The 19,603-nt window shown below is 38.7% G+C and overlaps 1 protein-coding gene across 1 annotated transcript in view; it reads left to right on the top strand.

The window, feature by feature from the left end:
- OCA2 (OCA2 melanosomal transmembrane protein) overlaps positions 1-19,603 on the top strand; it is a gene marked incomplete at both ends in the record, with an annotated part of 181,872 nt that overhangs the window by 74,897 nt on the left and 87,372 nt on the right. Inside the window, 3 exons of the mRNA XM_082333762.1 lie at positions 13,635-13,782; positions 15,352-15,409; positions 16,818-16,926. Coding sequence (XP_082189888.1) covers positions 13,635-13,782; positions 15,352-15,409; positions 16,818-16,926 — 315 coding nt within the window. The remainder of the gene's footprint in view (positions 1-13,634; positions 13,783-15,351; positions 15,410-16,817; positions 16,927-19,603) is intronic.

Genomic DNA, 19,603 nt, shown 5'->3' with positions numbered 1-19,603 from the left:
AAGTTCTTTCCATCTTGCTTCTGTGGCTCTTCCAACCCTAAATTTCTCTGGTGTATATTTTTTATAATTCAGTAGGACTAAATCTATGTCCTTTTTAGGTTGCTGGCATCAGTAGTCTCTAGAAGTTTTGGTAAAGCTGTTTTAAAGGCTGTTTGTCAGTCCCGTTTTGTCTTCAGGCTTTTATGCTTTTCTATTCAGCCGCTTTGAAGGTTTCATCATTGTTCTCAGGCTTCTGTCTGAATGGTAAAACTTAATAATAAACCCCAAATGGTCACAATTTCTTTATGAGGTAAGAAATAATTCACTAAGTATAATTTCTTAGCAAGTAAGTTTTGTACCAAGATAGTTGAGTTTAACTGTTTCTTCCCTGGGACTGATGGTTTTTTTTCACTTGTGGCTGCAACAGACTTAGGATGCAGGCTTCCACTGACCATGTGACAGATGTTTTAATGTGCTGTACGACATCTCTGAACCTGTGTGCATGGTGTCTGTTTAGCATGGGGAGGATAATTTTTGATATAGTTGATATAACTTGGCTCCATTTGTAATCCGTGGAGAAAGATCAGCACTTCTAAAGACTAATATAGCTGTCTACAATAGAACAGACATATTGCATCCCCCAAAAGTTTACTTCTCTCTTTTGAGTACAAGGGAAGTCCAAGGTGACTAACTCAGTGGTAGACATCTTCATGATAGGTACCTAATTTGGGCAAGATGAGTACCACTTTCAAGGCCTTGTTCCAGGGAAAATTATCTTTACGAGTAGGATTTTATTAAAAAGACAGAAGTGAAAGTCCTCTCCTCAGTGAATTGTACCATGCCTCTTGAATCCCATCTGATAGAAAGGTCAGAGAAGAGGCTTCACTGCTTAGAAAGTTGGCTCTTGTGCAGACATTTGGTTTTGAGGAACTTCAGTGCCCATTCAGCACAAGGCATGCTCAGCCTACCTGTTCACAGGTCTAGGGGTCAAAGTCTTTCCCAGTATTAAGAACAAAAGCGCTTTTGAGCTGTTCTAGAGGTGATACTACGTAACTGTTTTCTATGAGAATTAAGGAGAATTTTCCTTCTATATATTTGCTTGGCATGAGATATGCATTTTCATTACTGTACCATTGTACAACAGCTGAGGCTTTCTGCACCCTTAGAGATTTGATCCTGAGAGCAAGAGAAATAATAAAGCAATGAACTTAGTTCCTAAAATGCCTAGATATTTCCCTGTGACACTACAAAAAGCAAGGTTTTTCAGAAAGCCATCAAGAATCTTCCTACCTTCTTGTACGAGGGAAGGTGTTGCAAGAGGTCTTCCTTACCTGGTAAATAAATTTATTGACTATATACTTCTGGGTCAAAGAGAAAAAAGACTTTATTTACCAACAGGCAAAAAAGATAGCACACTTCTGGCTCACCTCAGTTTGCATTGTGTCAGCTTCCATTAAAATAGCTAGAATTTTATCCTGGGTTCCAGGAATGCCTTTAGAGAAGGTAAGTCATTGAAAATTGCAGAAAGGGATGCTCTCCTCCCCTAGCCATAGATGTGCCTTAAATTTGTCATTTTTAAATAATTAATGTTGTGTTTTGTCTTGTGGGAATGCATCAATACCTAAAATAAATATCCATAAAAAACTTAATAGTAAGCATTGCGAACTGTGTATCATGGGTGAGTGATCTTCCTACTTGTCTGGTCAAAGTTAGTACTTTGAAGAGAGGCAAAAAAGCTATGAGATAAACAGTATCTATTCCCAAGTTGTCCCCAACAGACTACTGAAATGCATAATCTGAACAGGTGGGGAGTTGGCTCATGTTCCTATTGCTCCTTCTCTTCTTCGTACTGGTGGAATAAAAGCTGAACATGAGCTGGCAATGTGCACTCGCAGACCAGAATGCCAGCCATATCCTGGGCTGCACCAAAAGCAGCGTGGCCAGCAGGTCGAGGGAGGTGATTCCACCCCTCTACTCCGCTCTTGTGAGACCCCACCTGGAGTGCTGCGTCCAGCTCTGGGGTTCCTGGTACAAGACAGACATGGACCTGTTGGAGCGGGTCCAGAGGAGGGCCACAAAAATGATCAGAGGGTTGGAGCACCTCTCCTATGAGGACAGGCTGAGAGAGTTGGTGTTATTCAGCCTGGAGAAGAGAAGGCTGCGAGACGACCTTATTGTGGCCTTTCAGTACTTAAAAGGGGTTTATAAGAAAGATGGGGATAGTCTTTTTAGAAGGGCCTGTTTCAATATGACAAAGGATAATGGTTTTAAACTAAAAGAGGGTAGATTTAGACTAGATATACGGAAGAAATTTTTTATGATGAGGGTGGTGAAACACTGGAACAGGTTGCCCAGAGAGGTGGTGGATGCCTCATCCCAGGAAACATTCAAGGTCAGGTTGGATGGAGCTCTATCAACCTGATCTAGTTGAAGATGTCCCTTCTGATTGCAGGGGGGTGGATTAGATGTCCTTTAAAAGTCCCTTCCAACCTAAACCATTCTATGATTCTGTATCAAAATACTAAATATAGAGCAAGTTCCTACCTGTTCTACAAAGGACTCAAGAATGAGAATTCCCTGTGGAAGAGATCATCTCTGGGAAAGGAATTATCTTTTTGTTGGGGAGGAAAGGAATCCTTGCAAACTCCCAGATAAAACCCTTTGTAATTATGAATCATTATAAAAAATGATTCCTTTTCTTTGTTGCCTGGAAGTAAATTATTAAGTCTTTGGTATTCAGCTTTTTTTTTTTTTCGTAACTTCCCAACTTTCTTGTCTAAAAAGAATTAATTTGCTTTTATTCATTTCTTATTTTCTAATAAAAGTCATAGCTTTATAGACATTTCCATGAATAACTAGAGTTATTATATACTTAAATTTTCTTTAAAAGGGCCAGCTTGCAAGGTGTCTTGAGATAAGTAATATCTAAACAGTCAGAAAATACATTCTGCCAACTGTGAGCAATTTTGATCCTGACATAATAGCATTATTTTATGAATATACATTTTAGAAAATAGAATTGCTATTTTTTTTCTTTCATCTATAAACTTTTAAAGCATATGTTTTGGATTTTTAAGAAATCGAGTACGCATGGCAATTTTTTGATTAATTTGAATAGTACAATTTATTCACTGACACAATATTTTTGCTAGTGAAACACTGTACACTTTTAAGAGGCTAGCATATTTCCCTCAGTTCATCTCTTGGTAATCTTTCAGCATACCATGTGTTCTTATAATCAGCTGCTCCTCCATTGCTGTGAAGCTAATCAGTAGCTGTTCAATTAGAGCAAATGCTGAAGAGCTACTCTTTATATTGAAATTTTCTGTGAGAGGGGAAGAGAAAGTGATAAAGACAGCTCCATTAGGAGGTAGCCGTCGTGATTTGTATTTGCAGAAGGTGCTTTCAGGGGTCCTTCCATTTCAGGTTGCAATGATTCTGTGATAACTTCAAATAGCTTGTTTGAAGCAGCTGTTTTAATTGACTAAATACCAGCTTTCCCTCAGCCTGCCCCCAATTAGCAATTAAACAAGATATGTGAGACTTAATTGGTATATTATTCTCCCCAGAATTTTTTCACTGTATGCCATGTGCTTTAAGCTTTTTTTCTCTTGCTTTGGGCTACACAGATTTTTGAGAATGGATAAGCACTAATTTTCAAGAAGAGACAATGCTGTTATTCTGATGATACATTGGCAGATTAATTCCAATGCTGTGTGTTACCAGTGTCTTTAAATTGTCGGCTTTCAGACTGAGCTGTAGCACCTGTGTAGCAGAAAAAAGGCATGTTCCTTCCCCAGGAGCCACTATCTATCTGCAGTAGCTTGAAGCGAGGCATATTACAAAAGAAAAAAAGAATCTGAAGAACTCAGCCACGAGAGAGAAAATCAAATTCTTTTTAAGAATGAAGGGGTATTTTGAGGACTTTTTTGAGTGCGACTTTCAGCTGATAAACTTGTACCTTGTTCTGTGTGATGCAGAAAAAGATGGCAGGATTAGAGTAGTAGACTGAGAAGGTTTAAAAAGTGTGTGTTTATATAAGTGTATATATATATACTTTCCAAAAAGAATATGTAAGGGGAAATAATAATATATGAGTGTAAGAGGAATTAAACTTGCTGTTCCCTCCCTGCCCCCAAACCTGAAACCACAGTTTTTACTTCCCTTAAGGATTAACAATACATTATTTAGTCCCTGGGAAGCGTGACAATACACTGTTATGTCTCAGCTATCAAGCTGTGGAAATGTGGACCTCAGTGTTCGGGAAGGTCGTTATCCCCAGGACAGTGTGTGGCACGTGGTCTAGTGACAAGTATTACTATTGCCATTTTTGCCAAAGAGGAAGAGCTTTCTCTTAGCATGACAACAGATTTGGCACCAGCTCCTCATTTCTCCTGCGTTGCTTGCTCCAGTTTCTGATGGTTTTGTTGGCTGAAAGAGAGACCCAGTGTTGAAGCAGGAGTGGTGATGCCAGCAGAGGTGGCAGCACATTATTCCCTCTGGTGTAGCTCACTGTCTGCAGCAGCTGAGAAAAATACTTCTATGATAGTATGATAGTCAGTATGTTAAGCCTCCAACAGACGGAATTTTCTAATTAATCATAGTCATGTGTAAGTGCTTAATGTGTGAAAAACACGGTGCTGTTTCCCACAATGTGAAATGTGGTAACCAGATGAGTGCGCAAATCTGTTTCTTTCTTCCATGTGGAGCTTTACAGCTGCTTCAGAAGAAATGGGAGAGGAGGAGGGGAAAAAGATGTACAAAACTGGCAGTGAAAAGGTAGAAAGTCTAGAAGATGAAAGAAGTAGGGGAGCGATAACTGAAGGTTCAGACGTGCAACTGATTGATAGGACTGTGCTGGCTGCAGACCCAAGATGTCCAGGCGTTGTTCCTGGACTTAGAGTAAGTACTGCTCTCATTGGGCCTCATTTTGCATGAAAATGTCCAAAGGATGCCACAGCTAAGGTAAAGGTCAAGAGAGAAAACTAGGTAAAACTGAAAAACTCATTTAGCACTTAATGTCTGGTGAGTTTCCCCCTCTGTGTCCCATAAGGACTGCAAATGTCTGTTATAGTACTTTGTGCCGCACACGATTGACCAAGCACAGGCATTGCCAATTGTAATTGTAGCTGAACACAAGGTATAGGTCAGTGCTGTCATTATTATTTTTTCCATGTGAACCCTCGTGCCTGTCATAGCTGAGATGCCTGCTGGGGGGAATGCTCCCCAGGGCAGGTGGCCGTGGCTAAAAGGTTAAGAGCTTTGTTGTTTTCTCAGGGCATGGGGTGTCCGGGTGGCCTCTGCATCCTCTAACTGGTGCGTGCCCCCACACCATGCCCTGCGGTGTGACATACAACCTTTCAGTTTAATGCTGGGGAAGAACTACTGTGATGACTTGCAAGACAACCCCAGTGCTGCTTCAGACACTTTGAATTGAAAAAAACCCCATGCAAAATAATAATCATGTCCAGGGCCACAAGGACACCGCAGGGGCACAGAGAGGACCCAGGGTAAGGTATTATGTAGCATCAATACAGCTGCGTTCGCTGCTCGGAGTCAGAGAACAGTCCTTAGCCCTATTTTAGTTAATAATGTATTTGTAACTGTAGGAACCATTCTTGCTAGAATCAGTTAGAGGTACATCAAGTACCTAGCTGGATTAAGTACCTTGATAAATCTCAATCCTGAGGTGCATCCATACCTATGTAGGTACTTCACTTACTGCTAGTAAAGCACTATTGGTATTTTAATGTAACTGTTGAAAGCAGTGGGCTGTCCTCACTTGAAAATTAGTTCAGGTGAGAAAACCAGCAGGCAGATTATGCAGAGAATAATGTCCAAAGAAAAGGATATTTCAAGATATTTTCAAACATTCAACTCCAAGCTCAATCTGGATGGCAGGTTTGCAATATGCATTGCATTCTGCCATCCTCACCCAAGATGTTAAATTCATGGGAATATATGGGAAGCATTTTTAAATCCTGAAGAACAATGTGCAACAGGAAAACGTTTTCTGTTTTTTTCTTTTTCTCTTCTCTGCAATCCAGTTTTATATATTAACAATGAATATTTAACATTTTTAACTCTCTTACTGTGAATGAGAACATGCTAAAATAAAAGATGCAGCTTTCTCATGAATCATCTTGGGATCTAAGATCATATCTTTCTGGTACATATTGTGTCTTTTATTTTAAAGGACTGTAAGACTTTCAGTCTCAAAGGAACTAGGTAGTCTTATGGTCCCTGCAGACTTTGTGTATACTCCTTTTTGGATAATATATCAGGATCCACAAGTGTCATGGTTTTACGTTGGAAAATGTAAAAAAAAAAAAAAAAAAAATCTGTCTTTTATTATTTGTACTTTTAATAGCTCTTCTAATGATCAGGAATGAAAATAAGTGTAGTTATTTCCTTTACACAAATTCAAGATTTTTATATTTTTAAACATTTTAGATCATTTTGTGTTTAAAATCCTGTATATGTCCTTTGTAGTGCTTTAGAGTTGATGGAATATTCCCCTTGGAAAGAGGAAAATGTTCATCTGTCTTTTCGTGTTTTCAGATGATAAAAATATTATTCTGACATTGCAGAATAAGGGAAATATGACAATCTCATACTATTTGCTTAGTGCATTGATAATGTAGCCATCACAAGAAGGCAGCTGTAATATTACTTTACCTGCCTTATGCAGAAAGAAAGTATAATACAGTGGCATTTTGAATCAATAGAACAGCCCTACACAGTTTTATTATACACGTTTCATGGAAGGAATCAGTACAGAAAAATCACTGATGGGAGGTAAAAACTTAGGAAGAGATACCTCCTGTTTCTTTTGCAGCACTTGTCCCCCTGGATATTTTTGGATGCATGCCACAACTCTGGAATGATTGTACAAACATACACTGGTTGGCAAGACCTGGCCTTGGCATTGACAGTGTTTTGGTGAAGCTATGACAAAGTTTTTCACTTTACTCTGACGGTTCTGAAGCTCATAAGATCTTCCTGATATACAGAGCTTAAGAGAACAATTTAGGTTAATTTAACATGTGCTCTGTATCTCGTTGCTGCAGAGAGCTTTCACTGTGATGATATTTCAAATAAAAGTGTAACCTTGACAGATTTTAAATTATTCCTGCCATTTTTATTTATCAAAATGAGCTGAACTTATTAGTCACCATTTTTACATCTAAACCAGTTGCTAAAAGATATGGTGAGTCTGAATTGTGCTTCATTATTTTGGTCTTCATTTTACCCTATTAAAAGCATTAGATGAGGTGTTATCTTTTGGCTTATGGGAGTTGTCCTCTTCATGCTGTATCTTTTCATGATTCTTTTTTCCGTAATAGGACTTTGAGAATACCGTCTTTAAGTGGTTACTTCCCCCCCCCCCCGGTATTGAAAGGACCTCAGCAGTAGTTGTGTGGTACAAAATATTTTATGACTGGAATGTAACTATCCACTTTTGAGAAAAGGATAGTGAATTGAACAGAGATTTTTTTTTTTTTTTTTAATTGTGAGACTTTAATGGAAAATATTGGATAAATTGGTTTTCATTGCTAAGTCTGGCAGTCTGAGTTAAAACTTTTTGGTAATGAGTAAACAGGAATTATTTTTCTAGATTTCAAACCTGATGAAAATTTTCTGAAACAAACTACACTGGAATTTTAGATAAATGAATGCTCAAAATACTTGACTTTCTACTTCCCATGACCCTGGGCCATTCTCAGCGTAACAGAACAGAGTATTGTGATCACGTTAGGCAAGTGCTAATGAGTGCACATGAAACCTAAATATACTCAGAGTCCTGCTTTTAAAAGATGGGGAGCTGCAGTAGAGGAAACTAAGGGGCAAAACTGCAAGGACTGAAATAACTTTGTGTCTGGAAGTCCGACTTACCCAGAGATGGGAACAGAGCCCATATCACCTGAGAGAGATCCCATCCCTCGTTCAGGGACAAACCAACTGAAGAGTAATGTATGTCTTTATCAACCATCCTAAAATGTTATGAGAGATCTAACCCTCTTCTTTAATATCTGCAGATTACTCCATCTGAGTGTTATGTGACCATCATAGAGGTATTAAATTTCCCTTATAAATCCTTATAAAATGCAGGGGTAGGCTTGTAGAGTTGTAGATTCTTTCAGTAGCTAAAATTACCGTGGGAAACCCAAAGTGCAGTGAGGAAAAATTCCAGTTACATTACAGAAAACTCCTGTGAGGTGACTTAGGTGTGTAGCACCATTTGAGCTTTGCAGATTTCTGCCCGGGCTCCAGCTGCTTTGCTGCAGGGATAAGGATGACCTGTAAGTCCTGTGCCATGGATGCAATCCCATGCTGGGCAACCAAACTGTCATTAGGTGCCTTGGTGACCAAATGGGACCCCAGCTGTTGGACTTTGAATCAAAAAGCTTATATAAATGCTCCATATTTCTTTATGCAGCATTGTGCAGATTTCTTGCATGCCTTTGCAAGTATTTAGCTGAATAAGGCAAAGTGTGTTTTGTTGCAGTTTTGAAGACCCTACAGTGTTTATGCCTCTGCTTATCTTTATCCATGATCAATAAACTGGACTACTCAAGGGAATAAAGACAAGGACATTTCAGGCATTTTTTTCAGAATTACAGCCTTATGTTGGTGTCCTGTTGAGGGGCGGTGCCTCTAGGAGAGGCAGGAATTGTTGAGCTGGAATATCCCTCAAAGTGAATTCTTTCTACACTTGTGTTTCACATTTCTGACTTAATTTCTGTGTTTTTAAAATGGAGATGACACTTACTGTCTAATAATGCTTAGAGGATTAATTACATAATATCAAGGATTAAAAAAATTATTAAAAGTTATAGATACTACTATTACTAGCTTAGGCTATTATTCATGGTACTTAATTTGCTTTTCAGTTAACATTTAAACAGAATTATTCTTGTTCTGAGAAGTTAGCTAAGAAAAATTACTGAAAAATGTTAAGCTACAATAGCATGTGGAGAGAAACCCCCCCCTCACATTCAGAGGAACATGCTTTGCATGTCGTTAGTCACACCCCAGCAGTGCAAACTTGTGTTGCTTGCAGAAAGGTAGTTAATGTATTTAGTGCACTTGCAAGGTAAAAATTGCCATTTTATGATAATTCTTATCATCTCATCAAGGTTGGTCATGCTCTTCTGAGTATCTTCAATTAACAAGACCGGCCTTTTCAGATTCTGAGACTGGGAATTAATTACACTCAGTTTTTGAGGATGTCTTCTTTGTTATTGGCAGTCAGGTGGGAGGGAATGTGTGATTACTCTAAGTGAAAATTAATCTGACTATTAATTGTCAGATTGCAGAAAGAATATGCATTTTAAAATGAAACTTAATGTGTTCTAAGACGCAGAAAATGTTTTCTACAGCTCAGGTAAGTAGCTGAAACTCCATTAAATTCAGTGGGTCCAGGATGTCATATCTGCAGTCTGCATAGTAAAATATGATAAATGGCAAAACCAGAACAGATTAGCAGTATAAGGTTTACAGGTTTGCTGATCCTTTATTTGATCCTAGAACTAAGTAAAAAATGATTCTTGTCTTGTTGGAAATTAAATTTCTGGGGGAAAAGAAAAAGAAAGAAAAAGAAAAAAAGAAAATTTTTGTGAAATAATAATGCTAGGTATATTGCTGTTGTGCTTTTTGGGCTTTATGAAGCTACTGTGTTCACAAAGAGTTTAGTATCATAATGGGCTGAATTCCTTGACTGAGCTGCAGCTCTCCTGTCTTCATCTACTCCAGATCACTGCATACTAAACTTTGCCTTGCTTATATCACTTTAACTACTGCTACTACAGTTGCAGTTAAATGTTAATTTACGTGCTTTAATGATAAACTGCCATGAAAGGTACATGCCACACACACATGCCATTTCAATTATTAGCAATAGACCTAGCAGTGGTAGGATAAAATGGTTAGCAGGCTGATCCACCATAAAGCTAACCCTGTGAAAACCCCGCAGATGGGTTTTGTTGGACGAGTGAGTAGAGTGAGCTCACCCTGCTGTAACATGACCATTAGATCCCCTCTGAGGAAGGGACAGGAACTTATGGACATGCGGAAACAGGGTGCGAGACCTTCCCATTCAGGGGCAGCCAAATGCTGCCCTTATGCTGCCTTAGCCATAATTTCAAAGTGATTGATAAGACCCTGCAGGTGCATTAAGCCCTTGTCCATAATGTGTAACATAATGTGTCACAGAATATCAGATGTTCCCAAACTCTAGGTGTTGCTGCCTAAATGGGTTTGCAGACCTGAAATGTGAGAAGTATAGAAAGGCCCAAAGGTTTTTGACCGGATTCAGTGTTCTCATTGACCTCAAGGGTCCTGCATTATATTTCCTTCAAAACAAAACCTACTGCTAATACGTATGTATCACCTGATGCCATAACAGGCTATCACAATAAGAGTGTGCATGAAAGAGAAATAGGAGAAATATTCTGTGGGATGACCTAGAAAACCTCTTCACAAATTCTTACTGCAATAAGAATCACACTATAAAGGATGTAGCAACTGTTCTAATTTTCAAAGGACATTTTGGTCTGAAGTAAATTCCGCAGCAGGTTGAATGTTCGCATCCTTGGGATGTTTAGAAAACTAACGACTGAACAATCAAGCATGCACTTGCTGTACATAAAGGCAAGATAAAAACCATGTGAAAACGTATTTTTTTTTAACATAGACCAGAAAGCACCAGGCTGACATTGCTGAACCTGGAGATTATCCCCACGGCACTTCAGACGTGAAACAGGAATGTACAACGCAAATCATGCTGCTTTCTGCTCTGTGGGTTTTTTTGTGGCACAGCTACACTGATGCTAGCTGCCCCTTTCTGAAGGAGAGGAGATAAAGATTCTTTGTAGGAAAATACCTGCTGGAGATCTGCCTCTCAGTTAGATGATGAAAGATTCAACTTTCCTCCATCAGCAAAACCCTTGGTGAAATTTCACTTGGAAAGGATGGCAGGAAATGCTATGGCAGGATGAACAGACATGATCAGAAAAGGTGTTGCAGCAAAGATAAGCTATCGGAAAGCAGGATAGCAAACTGGATAATCATGCTTCATGAGTGTTTGCCACAGAAAAAGACAAAACCACATACTTTCTCTTGGACTGTTGATGAGAATTTCAAAGTTACACTCCAATTGACTTGAAAATTGCATGAGAGAGCAGTACAGAACGGCCATTCACCTGTTGAGGGAGTTCTCCCCCTTCGCCTGCTTCAATTAGATACAAAAGTTTCTATCTCGTTCAGGCCAGGGCAGCATGTAGGATCATAAGAAATATTTCTTTCACCCAAAGGGCTCAGGAAACTTCTTCAAAGAAAAAAAAATTTTGCCTCGGAAGTTGCACAGGAGAGTGTGCAAGAAAGCCACATTCCAACATTTCTCCATCTAGTCTTGCTCATCTCTATGGGAAGGAACAACTTCCCAGCTTACTATTTCAGATCAGTTTCAAGGTAGATGTTATGAGGTGGAAGCTGCCAACCGAAATAGCTTGTAGCCCCATTGACCAGAAATTGTGGAACTGAAGCAGACTGCAAGCATGTGGTCACTAGTTTCTTTCAGAAATTACTATTTACAGTGGTTACAAATTCAGAGACCTAAAATCTAATCTTGCCATCTTATGAATGAAAAAATGCCACCATTTCTGAGGTTTAAAATAAGTTTTTTTGCACAGATCCCATCAACTATAATCCTCAGAGAGTTTGGTTTTGTGGGTTTTTTGTTGTTGTTGTTGTTTTGGTTTGGTTTTTTTTTTTTTTTTTTTTTTTTCTGTGGGGAACAGAAAATCAGGCCTAAAGCTTTGTTGCTTTCTTGTTTATGTTCTGGAAGAGAATAGAAAATCACGGCTGATACAGTCGTGTGTCACAAATGTTGATGAAAAAGTAAATGATGGCCAGGATAGAGTGTCTGCACAAAGTCATGTGGATCATTTGATAATCATGACCTTATATATTATATAACATTATATATATTAAAACATGTCCATGTTTTAATATATTTTACTGTCAGATTATGATCCCAGCAAGAATCACCAAATATATTACAAAGTGGTATATTCTGCACCTCTATCTGGGGTTCTGGGGTTCAGGTATGAATCCCTTCTTGGAAGAAAAGCTTTAGCTGAGCACTAGTTGTTTAATAACCTGGGACAGTCATTGGGCTTTAGATAGTGTGAATTTACATTTCTGGTCTTGCGCTGTAAAGCTCAGGCAAAGATTACTATTTTGATGATGTGTGCTCATCTATAGACATGAACCATACAAAGTATGAGTCAATTGCTGTTTAGGTTCCTTTTTTGTGTCAACTGTGCAGGCTCTGGACACGCTTACTTTTGCTCTTAAATGTTTGAGTTCTATCAAGTCTAATTTCCTCTTATGGTCAATCTTTACATGATTCACTCCGTATTGTCATTATAAATAGTTGGTCACAAAGGAAGGGGGGTAATTAAACACATTTAGTACTCTTTTTGATGATAGATACCATGAACCACTAGGGATTTGCAGCAGAAAATGTTAATATCACTGCCTGCATCAAAATGTGTTTAAATATTTCTTATGTTATTACATAATTTATTTTTTATAAATAATGCATATAGTTTGTATACATGGTGCAAAGACTTCCACGTCCATTTCTTAGGATAAGAACAATTTGCTGATTGAACAGGGATCTTGAGATATAAAGCCTTGAATTCTTGACACGTTGTCTTCAATGACATAAAATTTGAGGAGAACAGAAAAAAATGGTGAGGAAACATCCTGTTGCTTCATCAGGAAGCATTTGTGCAGACAGTTACTGAATGAAAATTCTGCTTTTATTTCTTTAGTGATTTCCTGGAAAATCCAAAGCTTGTTTTTGACATGTCCAGTGTAAGGTCCTTCCTGAACAGGAACAAACACCTTTCAGTCATTCTCCAAGGCCTTGACAATACTGGAAAAAAATAAATCAAAAAGTGTTGAAAAAAGATTTTGGAGACTGATTTCAAGTGTTTATCAGTCTGTCTGAACTTATGCAGGATCAGATATCATTCAGGTCTGCATGTAAGTGATGGTAGCTGTGTTTATGGGTATTTTCAGTGCCTAAGAATTAAGTCCTCTTAGGAAACCTTTAAAAAATATTACTGAATGATACTCCATAAGACAGTGCTAATTTTCAGTTTTGCCTTACATTGATAAAATTGCTTGTATGAATATAGAGTGAATGGAAACCTGTTGTCCATTCTGAATACGGTGAAGGAGCATTTGCTGTAATTCCTAATTACAAAGTGACTAGTATCCTGTTAGCACTATAATGTATATTGGCCATTTATTTTCTGATGAAAAATGAATGTGATATACGATTTTAGAACTAAAGCTTGCGGAAGACATTTGCAAACATTTGAAGACAGTACTTCTTTTTCTTTGGAAAAGGACTTTGAGATTAATTTATTTAAAATTTTGAAAAGTTTCTATTTATTTTTCATTCCCTTCAGCTCTGCAAAATGAATGGTAAAAGCAGCTTCCTAAGTGGAAAATTGTGGGGAAGCTATTCCAATCATTTTAACAGGTTTGAGTCCAGGGCAAGTTACACATATTTTGTGTGTCTCTGGTTTCATATGCATTACACCTGCTTTAAGACAAGTGATTTTGCATCTTTTTAGAGCTGAAACATGAGATCTATGTTTGGAGACTGACTGCGCAGCGCATTAACCCAGCCAGCAGAGAGGAGACTGCCGTGAAATGCCTCTTGATGCAGAAGGTGCTGACTCTGGAGATGCTCCTGAGGAAGAAGCTGAGGACATTTCACAGGTGAGCGGGGGCCAGCGTGTCCCACCTCCCCTGCTCCGATCCTCGGTGGGGACAAGCTGCAGGGATAATATTTCTGTTTGGTCAATGAGCCAAGGGCTCACCTCTAGTAATTTTAGGCAGAGCTGAAAGTGAAGGCTTTCAGGGATCTTCTCTGGGACTAGACCTATATTCTTAGTTGTCTCTTGATCAGATGGGTGTTGGGGCAGATATGAAGAGCCACCCTCAGCCTCAATAAAAGACAAAGTATTTTTGGACAAAAACGATGTGTAAGACCTGGAAAATATATGTCGATATGACCCAAATTTCAAGGCCTAGAATTTTCAGGTAGTTTTTGGTTTAAAAAGATCAGAAATACACCATTAGATTTTTTCTTGCAATAGTGGCTTCAGTGTAGTAAAATGCTATATTTTTTTTTTTTTTACTGAAAAATTCAAGTGTTCTTCAGTGAACTGTTGAGTTTTGAAAAATATGTCACCAGTGAATTGCTGCATTTTAAAATTATTTCATAATCAAATATTCAGTGTGAATCTGACTGTAGGCATAATTCACTGCTTATGTATAGAAAAGGAGAAGTTTTTATAAACTAGGACTAAGAAAAATGTTAATCTTATTTTCTTTATATTCTGGAAAAAACAACTGTTATGCTACAGAACTTGATGACTGGGAATAGCAGCGATAAATACTCTGAAAATGAATTGACTAAACTGAAGTGAAAGTGAAAGAATTAATTTTCATTAATAAACAAGTTAAATAGACAGTATGGAAAAGGACATGTAAATATATGATTTTTTTAAACTCTTCTAGTAATAAGATGATTTTTTTGTATAATTTTTGCTGATATTGCGCACTTTGAATGGAGTGACCATATTAGTACTTCAAGACAAAAAAGGCTGTTAAAATCACCTCCTTTTTAAAAGGTTATAGCAGATTATTACACTTTACAACACTCTAAAGAGATACTTCTGAAGTATAAATAAAAATTGTATATTTAATCTTGAAAATCAGGATTCCTCCAGCACAGCACATTTAGAGCAATGTAAAAATTCATTAGCATTAACAACAGTGCTACTGAACTGCAAACCCCAAGGCTTTTTGCTGGAGGGCTGACTATGCTGATAACACAATGAAGTTATTCAGATCTTAAAAACTTCATTATAAAATGCAAATGTAAAATATGTGTTCTGACTTGTTGATATTAGCACACGACCCTTGTTTTTTCATAACAGGGCATACATCAACTCCTGAAACTATTTAGGGGGCTACATGTTGCATATAGCCAGATCCTATACTGGGGTCCATACGTTGGAGGCTCACTCCTTCTAAGCCTGTGGCACTGTTCATGAACTGAAGGGTTTGTGTATAAATGGAGCATGTTACAAAAGTGGAGTCTTAAGTGAATGCTCATGGGAATTTTGCTGCTGGCCATAAGAAGGCCACGACTCCTTTGTGATATGAATTACTCCATACAGGGGAAGGGGTGATCTATTTGTGATGAGAGGGATTTATTCCGACACCCTTGGCAGAGCTCTAACTTCACTCTGGAAAAAAGCAGGTGTCATTTTCTTTCAGGCAAATTTCACAAGAAGATAAAAACTGGGAAACAAACATTCAGGAACTCCAGAAAAAAGTAAGTAGATGGCAGTTTTTCTCAGTGTCCATGTAAGTGGACCTATGCCTTTATACAGAGAGTGCTTTGAATCTAATGCAAATTTAGTAACTCTCATGATAGCAGAAAAGCTGGCAGGCAGGCTAGCTGGCTTCTCCATGGGATGGGGTTACTGAACCACATTGTGAGTTTTTGATAGGTTTTATACTTTTGTTCCCTAGAAAAATATCATTTAAAGGATCAATAAATGATTCAGCAGTGTTTTCTTAAATTTTTAATCCATGGCCACAAAGAGTCAGAAGGTGTCAATAGGTTGTTTATAATCGTGATGCAAGATGATAGAGTACACTCCTGCTGATGTACCAAATACTGACTCTAATTTACTACACTGTCTGTGACATGCCTGCTTTATTATTCAAGTAGGGATACACCACTTGGATAAATCCTATTCTCTTTGCTGTGCACACATTAAGACTGCCTAAGTCTTTATGCTGAAGCTGGTCTGATGAGATGTAAACTCTGTAGTGGGATTAATTTCACCTAAATTTGTCTAAATGTCGCATCCTCTCCACCTCACTGGCATCACTAATGAATGCAGGCCTGTGTTTGGGAGCTCAAGTCCTTGACTGGGACATCACTGTCCTACATGTCACATGAAAACAGACCAAAATCAACAGGATTTTTTATTAGGTTTTACACCTTTTTCAAGGCATTGCATAAAAGACAAACTTTTTAAAGAACAGAGATTTACTTGTACTTCAGTAGAGCTTTAAACTGTGTGGAAGAGAGACTGGAAACGAGAGAGGGACTCAGGCTGGGAGAAGGTTATTCCCTGGGTTGGTGGCGAAAGTGGGATCAGAGCAGAGAAGCAGAGCCACGACGGAAAGCACTGGGTCTGAGAATGAGAGCATGAGGAGATCGGCACAGGGATGCAGGAGCTGGGCATTGGGTTGTAGCAGCTGCATAGGGATTATGGGCTTGGCATGTCCATGAGGGTTGTACAGGAGGCATGAAAGATCTGACCTCTGGGCTAGGTTATAGGTTTTCAAAGCAAACATGCAAAAAAGGGTGATTTTGTCCAAGGTCATGAAATTCCAGAGTGCCTGGAGTGCCCTTTGTAGTAGGAATTGCATTTCAACCCTACTCCTACCGAATTGAAGTTGTGATGGGGGTAGCTGAACATAGCTGAATGTATGCAGCAGGTGCTAGCTACTTGTGTCCCTTAAATCACATTGGGCCACATATTTGTGTTTTTCATAGGTATGCATGAAATTCTTCAATTTAAATATTTCTGTCTTTTTTGCTGAGAGGAATATACTATACAAGAACAGAAGTTTGTGCTTCACACATCCTTTTGTGAACTCTATGCATAATAGATAGCTCCTTTAACTTTAATACAGTTATTAATTTTTTTTCTCCCTGTCTACAGCACAGAATAACAGACAAAATTCTTCTCATCAAATGCCTGACTGTGCTGGGATGTGTTATTCTTATGTTTTTTCTCAACTCATTTGTTCCAGGCATCTACCTAGATCTTGGTAAGTTTCCTAGTTGTCTTCTATCTAAGTAAAACAACCACCCACCCCTGCCCCCCCCCCCCAAAAAAAAAACAGTAATCTTTTTCTGAGTCTGGATGTTTTCAGAAAGCCCTTTCCTGTATGTCTCTGGCCTCACAATTCTACCAGGTTAATCAGAACAGCGGTTTCTCAGAACAGGTTTTCAAAATGCAGTCACGTCCCAGTCACCCCAGGAGAAATAACAGAGTGCTCGTGACTTCATTTTTCTGACTTCCCGATACTAATGAGCTGGCTAAACATTACAGAATGAGCAAGTTTGACCTTGGCATCATTGAACTGTAGGTTTGAGTGAATGACCAAGATGCATTTTTGAGATCAGAAAATAATCACTCCATGGAAGAAAAACTAGTCTGGCATCATTTCTTAAGTATAGATAACTCTTTGTATAAATTCCAGTGTCTATTACTTTATCACTAGAATAAATCATTTCCCAAAATAAAATCAGGAAGACACTGTATATGTGTGAAATGAAAGTAGCTGCATGCATAATTTCTATGTATATACCTATACGTGCAGATTTTTATATAGATAGTTGTATATCTGTATGAGGACAGGCTCTGCATATCCTAAAAACAGAACAAAATTAAAGCTCATATTTAACTGAAGGACAGTCATAAAACCTACCTGTGCATTGCCCTACAAAAAGTTAAAAATATTTTTTTGGCTGCTGAGCACTTGAACGTTATGGCATCTCAGATTTATGTTTTTTCATGCAATCTGAATTCCCGCACTGTGTACATCCATCCCAGTGGCTGAAAGATGCAACAGCCATGAAGAGGAATAACTCATGATCAATAAATCATTGATCGAATCATCATATACACAGATACTATGTTGAAATCCATTTTCGTTATGCAGAATATAGAGCAAGTTATAGCTGTACAACAGTGATCAAGTTGTAAACAAGCCCTTCCATATCTGCCGCTGCCACTTCTGGTGTATTGACTGCCTTAAAAGGTACCAGTAGCAGAAGGTTGTCCTCTCTGCTGGGACCTAGGGAAACACCAGTGTTGTGTATTGCCGTCACCAGTGGGAGGATATGGGCTACTGTGTCTGGAGCAACATGTTTTAATAGGTATAGCTTTGCTACTAAACACATTTGTTCCAGGAACTGATCCCCAGCCCTCAGGCCTTAGAGGTCCAGAATGGCTTGTGTCCACACTGCTCAGACCTTGTCCCTTCAGAGCAGACTGGCCGTATCTCCAAAGCACAACAATTGGCCCTGTGTTTCCTCTTGACATTGTATGTACGGGTTAATTTTTAGGTTTGCAGTGAGGGCCTAGCAGAACTGTGTTTTAAGGTTATGAGGCTGAGGGCGTATGTTGCATTATCTGGTACATGTGATGGAGTTTGAGTGCATGAAGCCACCAGGGATAACACTGGAGTAACTGTACAGAGCAGAGGGACCCAAACCTGATCCAGACTCACCCATGCTGCTGTTTGGGTGTGATCCCTGAAATGAATGTCTCTAGAACTGCACCTTGGCTTATTTTTATCTCAGATGAAACAAGCTGGGTTGCTGCAAAGGAGTCTGGGAGCAAAGCAACACTTACACAAGGGGGGACTCTGGGGGACCAGGACCTTGCTGTGGGCTTGGGCTAAGCAGTTATCTAACAGTGTTGATACAGCCAGCAAGACCTTGTTGGCATGCAGTGGAAGTCCTGGTGCCCTGGAGCAGTATGAGGTTAGGAAAGGGGCCATGTCAGCCAGGCTTTCTTCCCCATTTCAGCCAGTCTCACAGCTGCTGTGGCAGCTTCCTTGTTCCAGAGCATTTGCCATGGAAATGGGTGATTTCAGCCCATAAAGATTATTGACTGTTAAGAAGTTAAAAGGTTACTGATGTAGTATAACAACAAAAGTGCTATATTACTAAGGTGTAGGACGATGCAGAAACTGAAGACATTTGAAGGCATTTGAAGTCACAGTGGCTAAGAACATAAGGAAGGTGTTCACATCGGCAATTTAAGAAATCAATTTTCACCCTTGCTTTTCTGTCTCAGATAAGTGGGCGCTGAACCACGTAGGATTTCTTGAATTAAACCCAACACCTATAAGTGTTTTTGAAAAGCCACAGACAGTCAGTAAAGACCACATAGCACTGGTTGCATATGCTACCGGTAAGATATTCTTTTGAAACTGCAAAGCAGTTGGAGTCAATACTAAAAGAAACTTAATAACTGATGATGATTGGTTTTTGTTCTACTTTATGTCAGTAAAATAACTGAAAACAAATGGCATTGTTGACAGTGCAGGTTTCTATTATTCACTGGCTGATCTTCAACTGCAACCTTGAAAGTAAATAGGGGCTGTATTTGTTCTGTATGATTTCTCCCTCTTCTGTATTCATGGCAAACTTGTCAGATTAATGAATAAATGCTATTAAAGCATACACATAATTTCTATTAACAATTAATGGAACTTGCAAACTTCTACTGAGATCTCATTGGTGATTCCTGAATTCCACTATCTTGATGGTAGCTGTCGCTTATTTATCATTACTGAAGTAGTGCTGCTGTAAGTCTCTATGGATTTTAGTCCTCCAGTGCATGGAAATGAATTTCCTAAAATACAGTACATCTTGTACTCTGATGGTTTGGGTAAATTTGTTCAATATGTTTTTCTCATAAAAATGAAAGTA

The sequence above is a fragment of the Platalea leucorodia genome (genome assembly GCF_965183815.1).
Source record: "Platalea leucorodia genome assembly, chromosome: 2".
NCBI classification, from domain to species: domain Eukaryota; kingdom Metazoa; phylum Chordata; class Aves; order Pelecaniformes; family Threskiornithidae; genus Platalea; species Platalea leucorodia.
The sequence above is the reverse complement of the archived record's forward strand: the minus strand, read 5'-3'. Positions and strand labels throughout refer to the sequence as shown.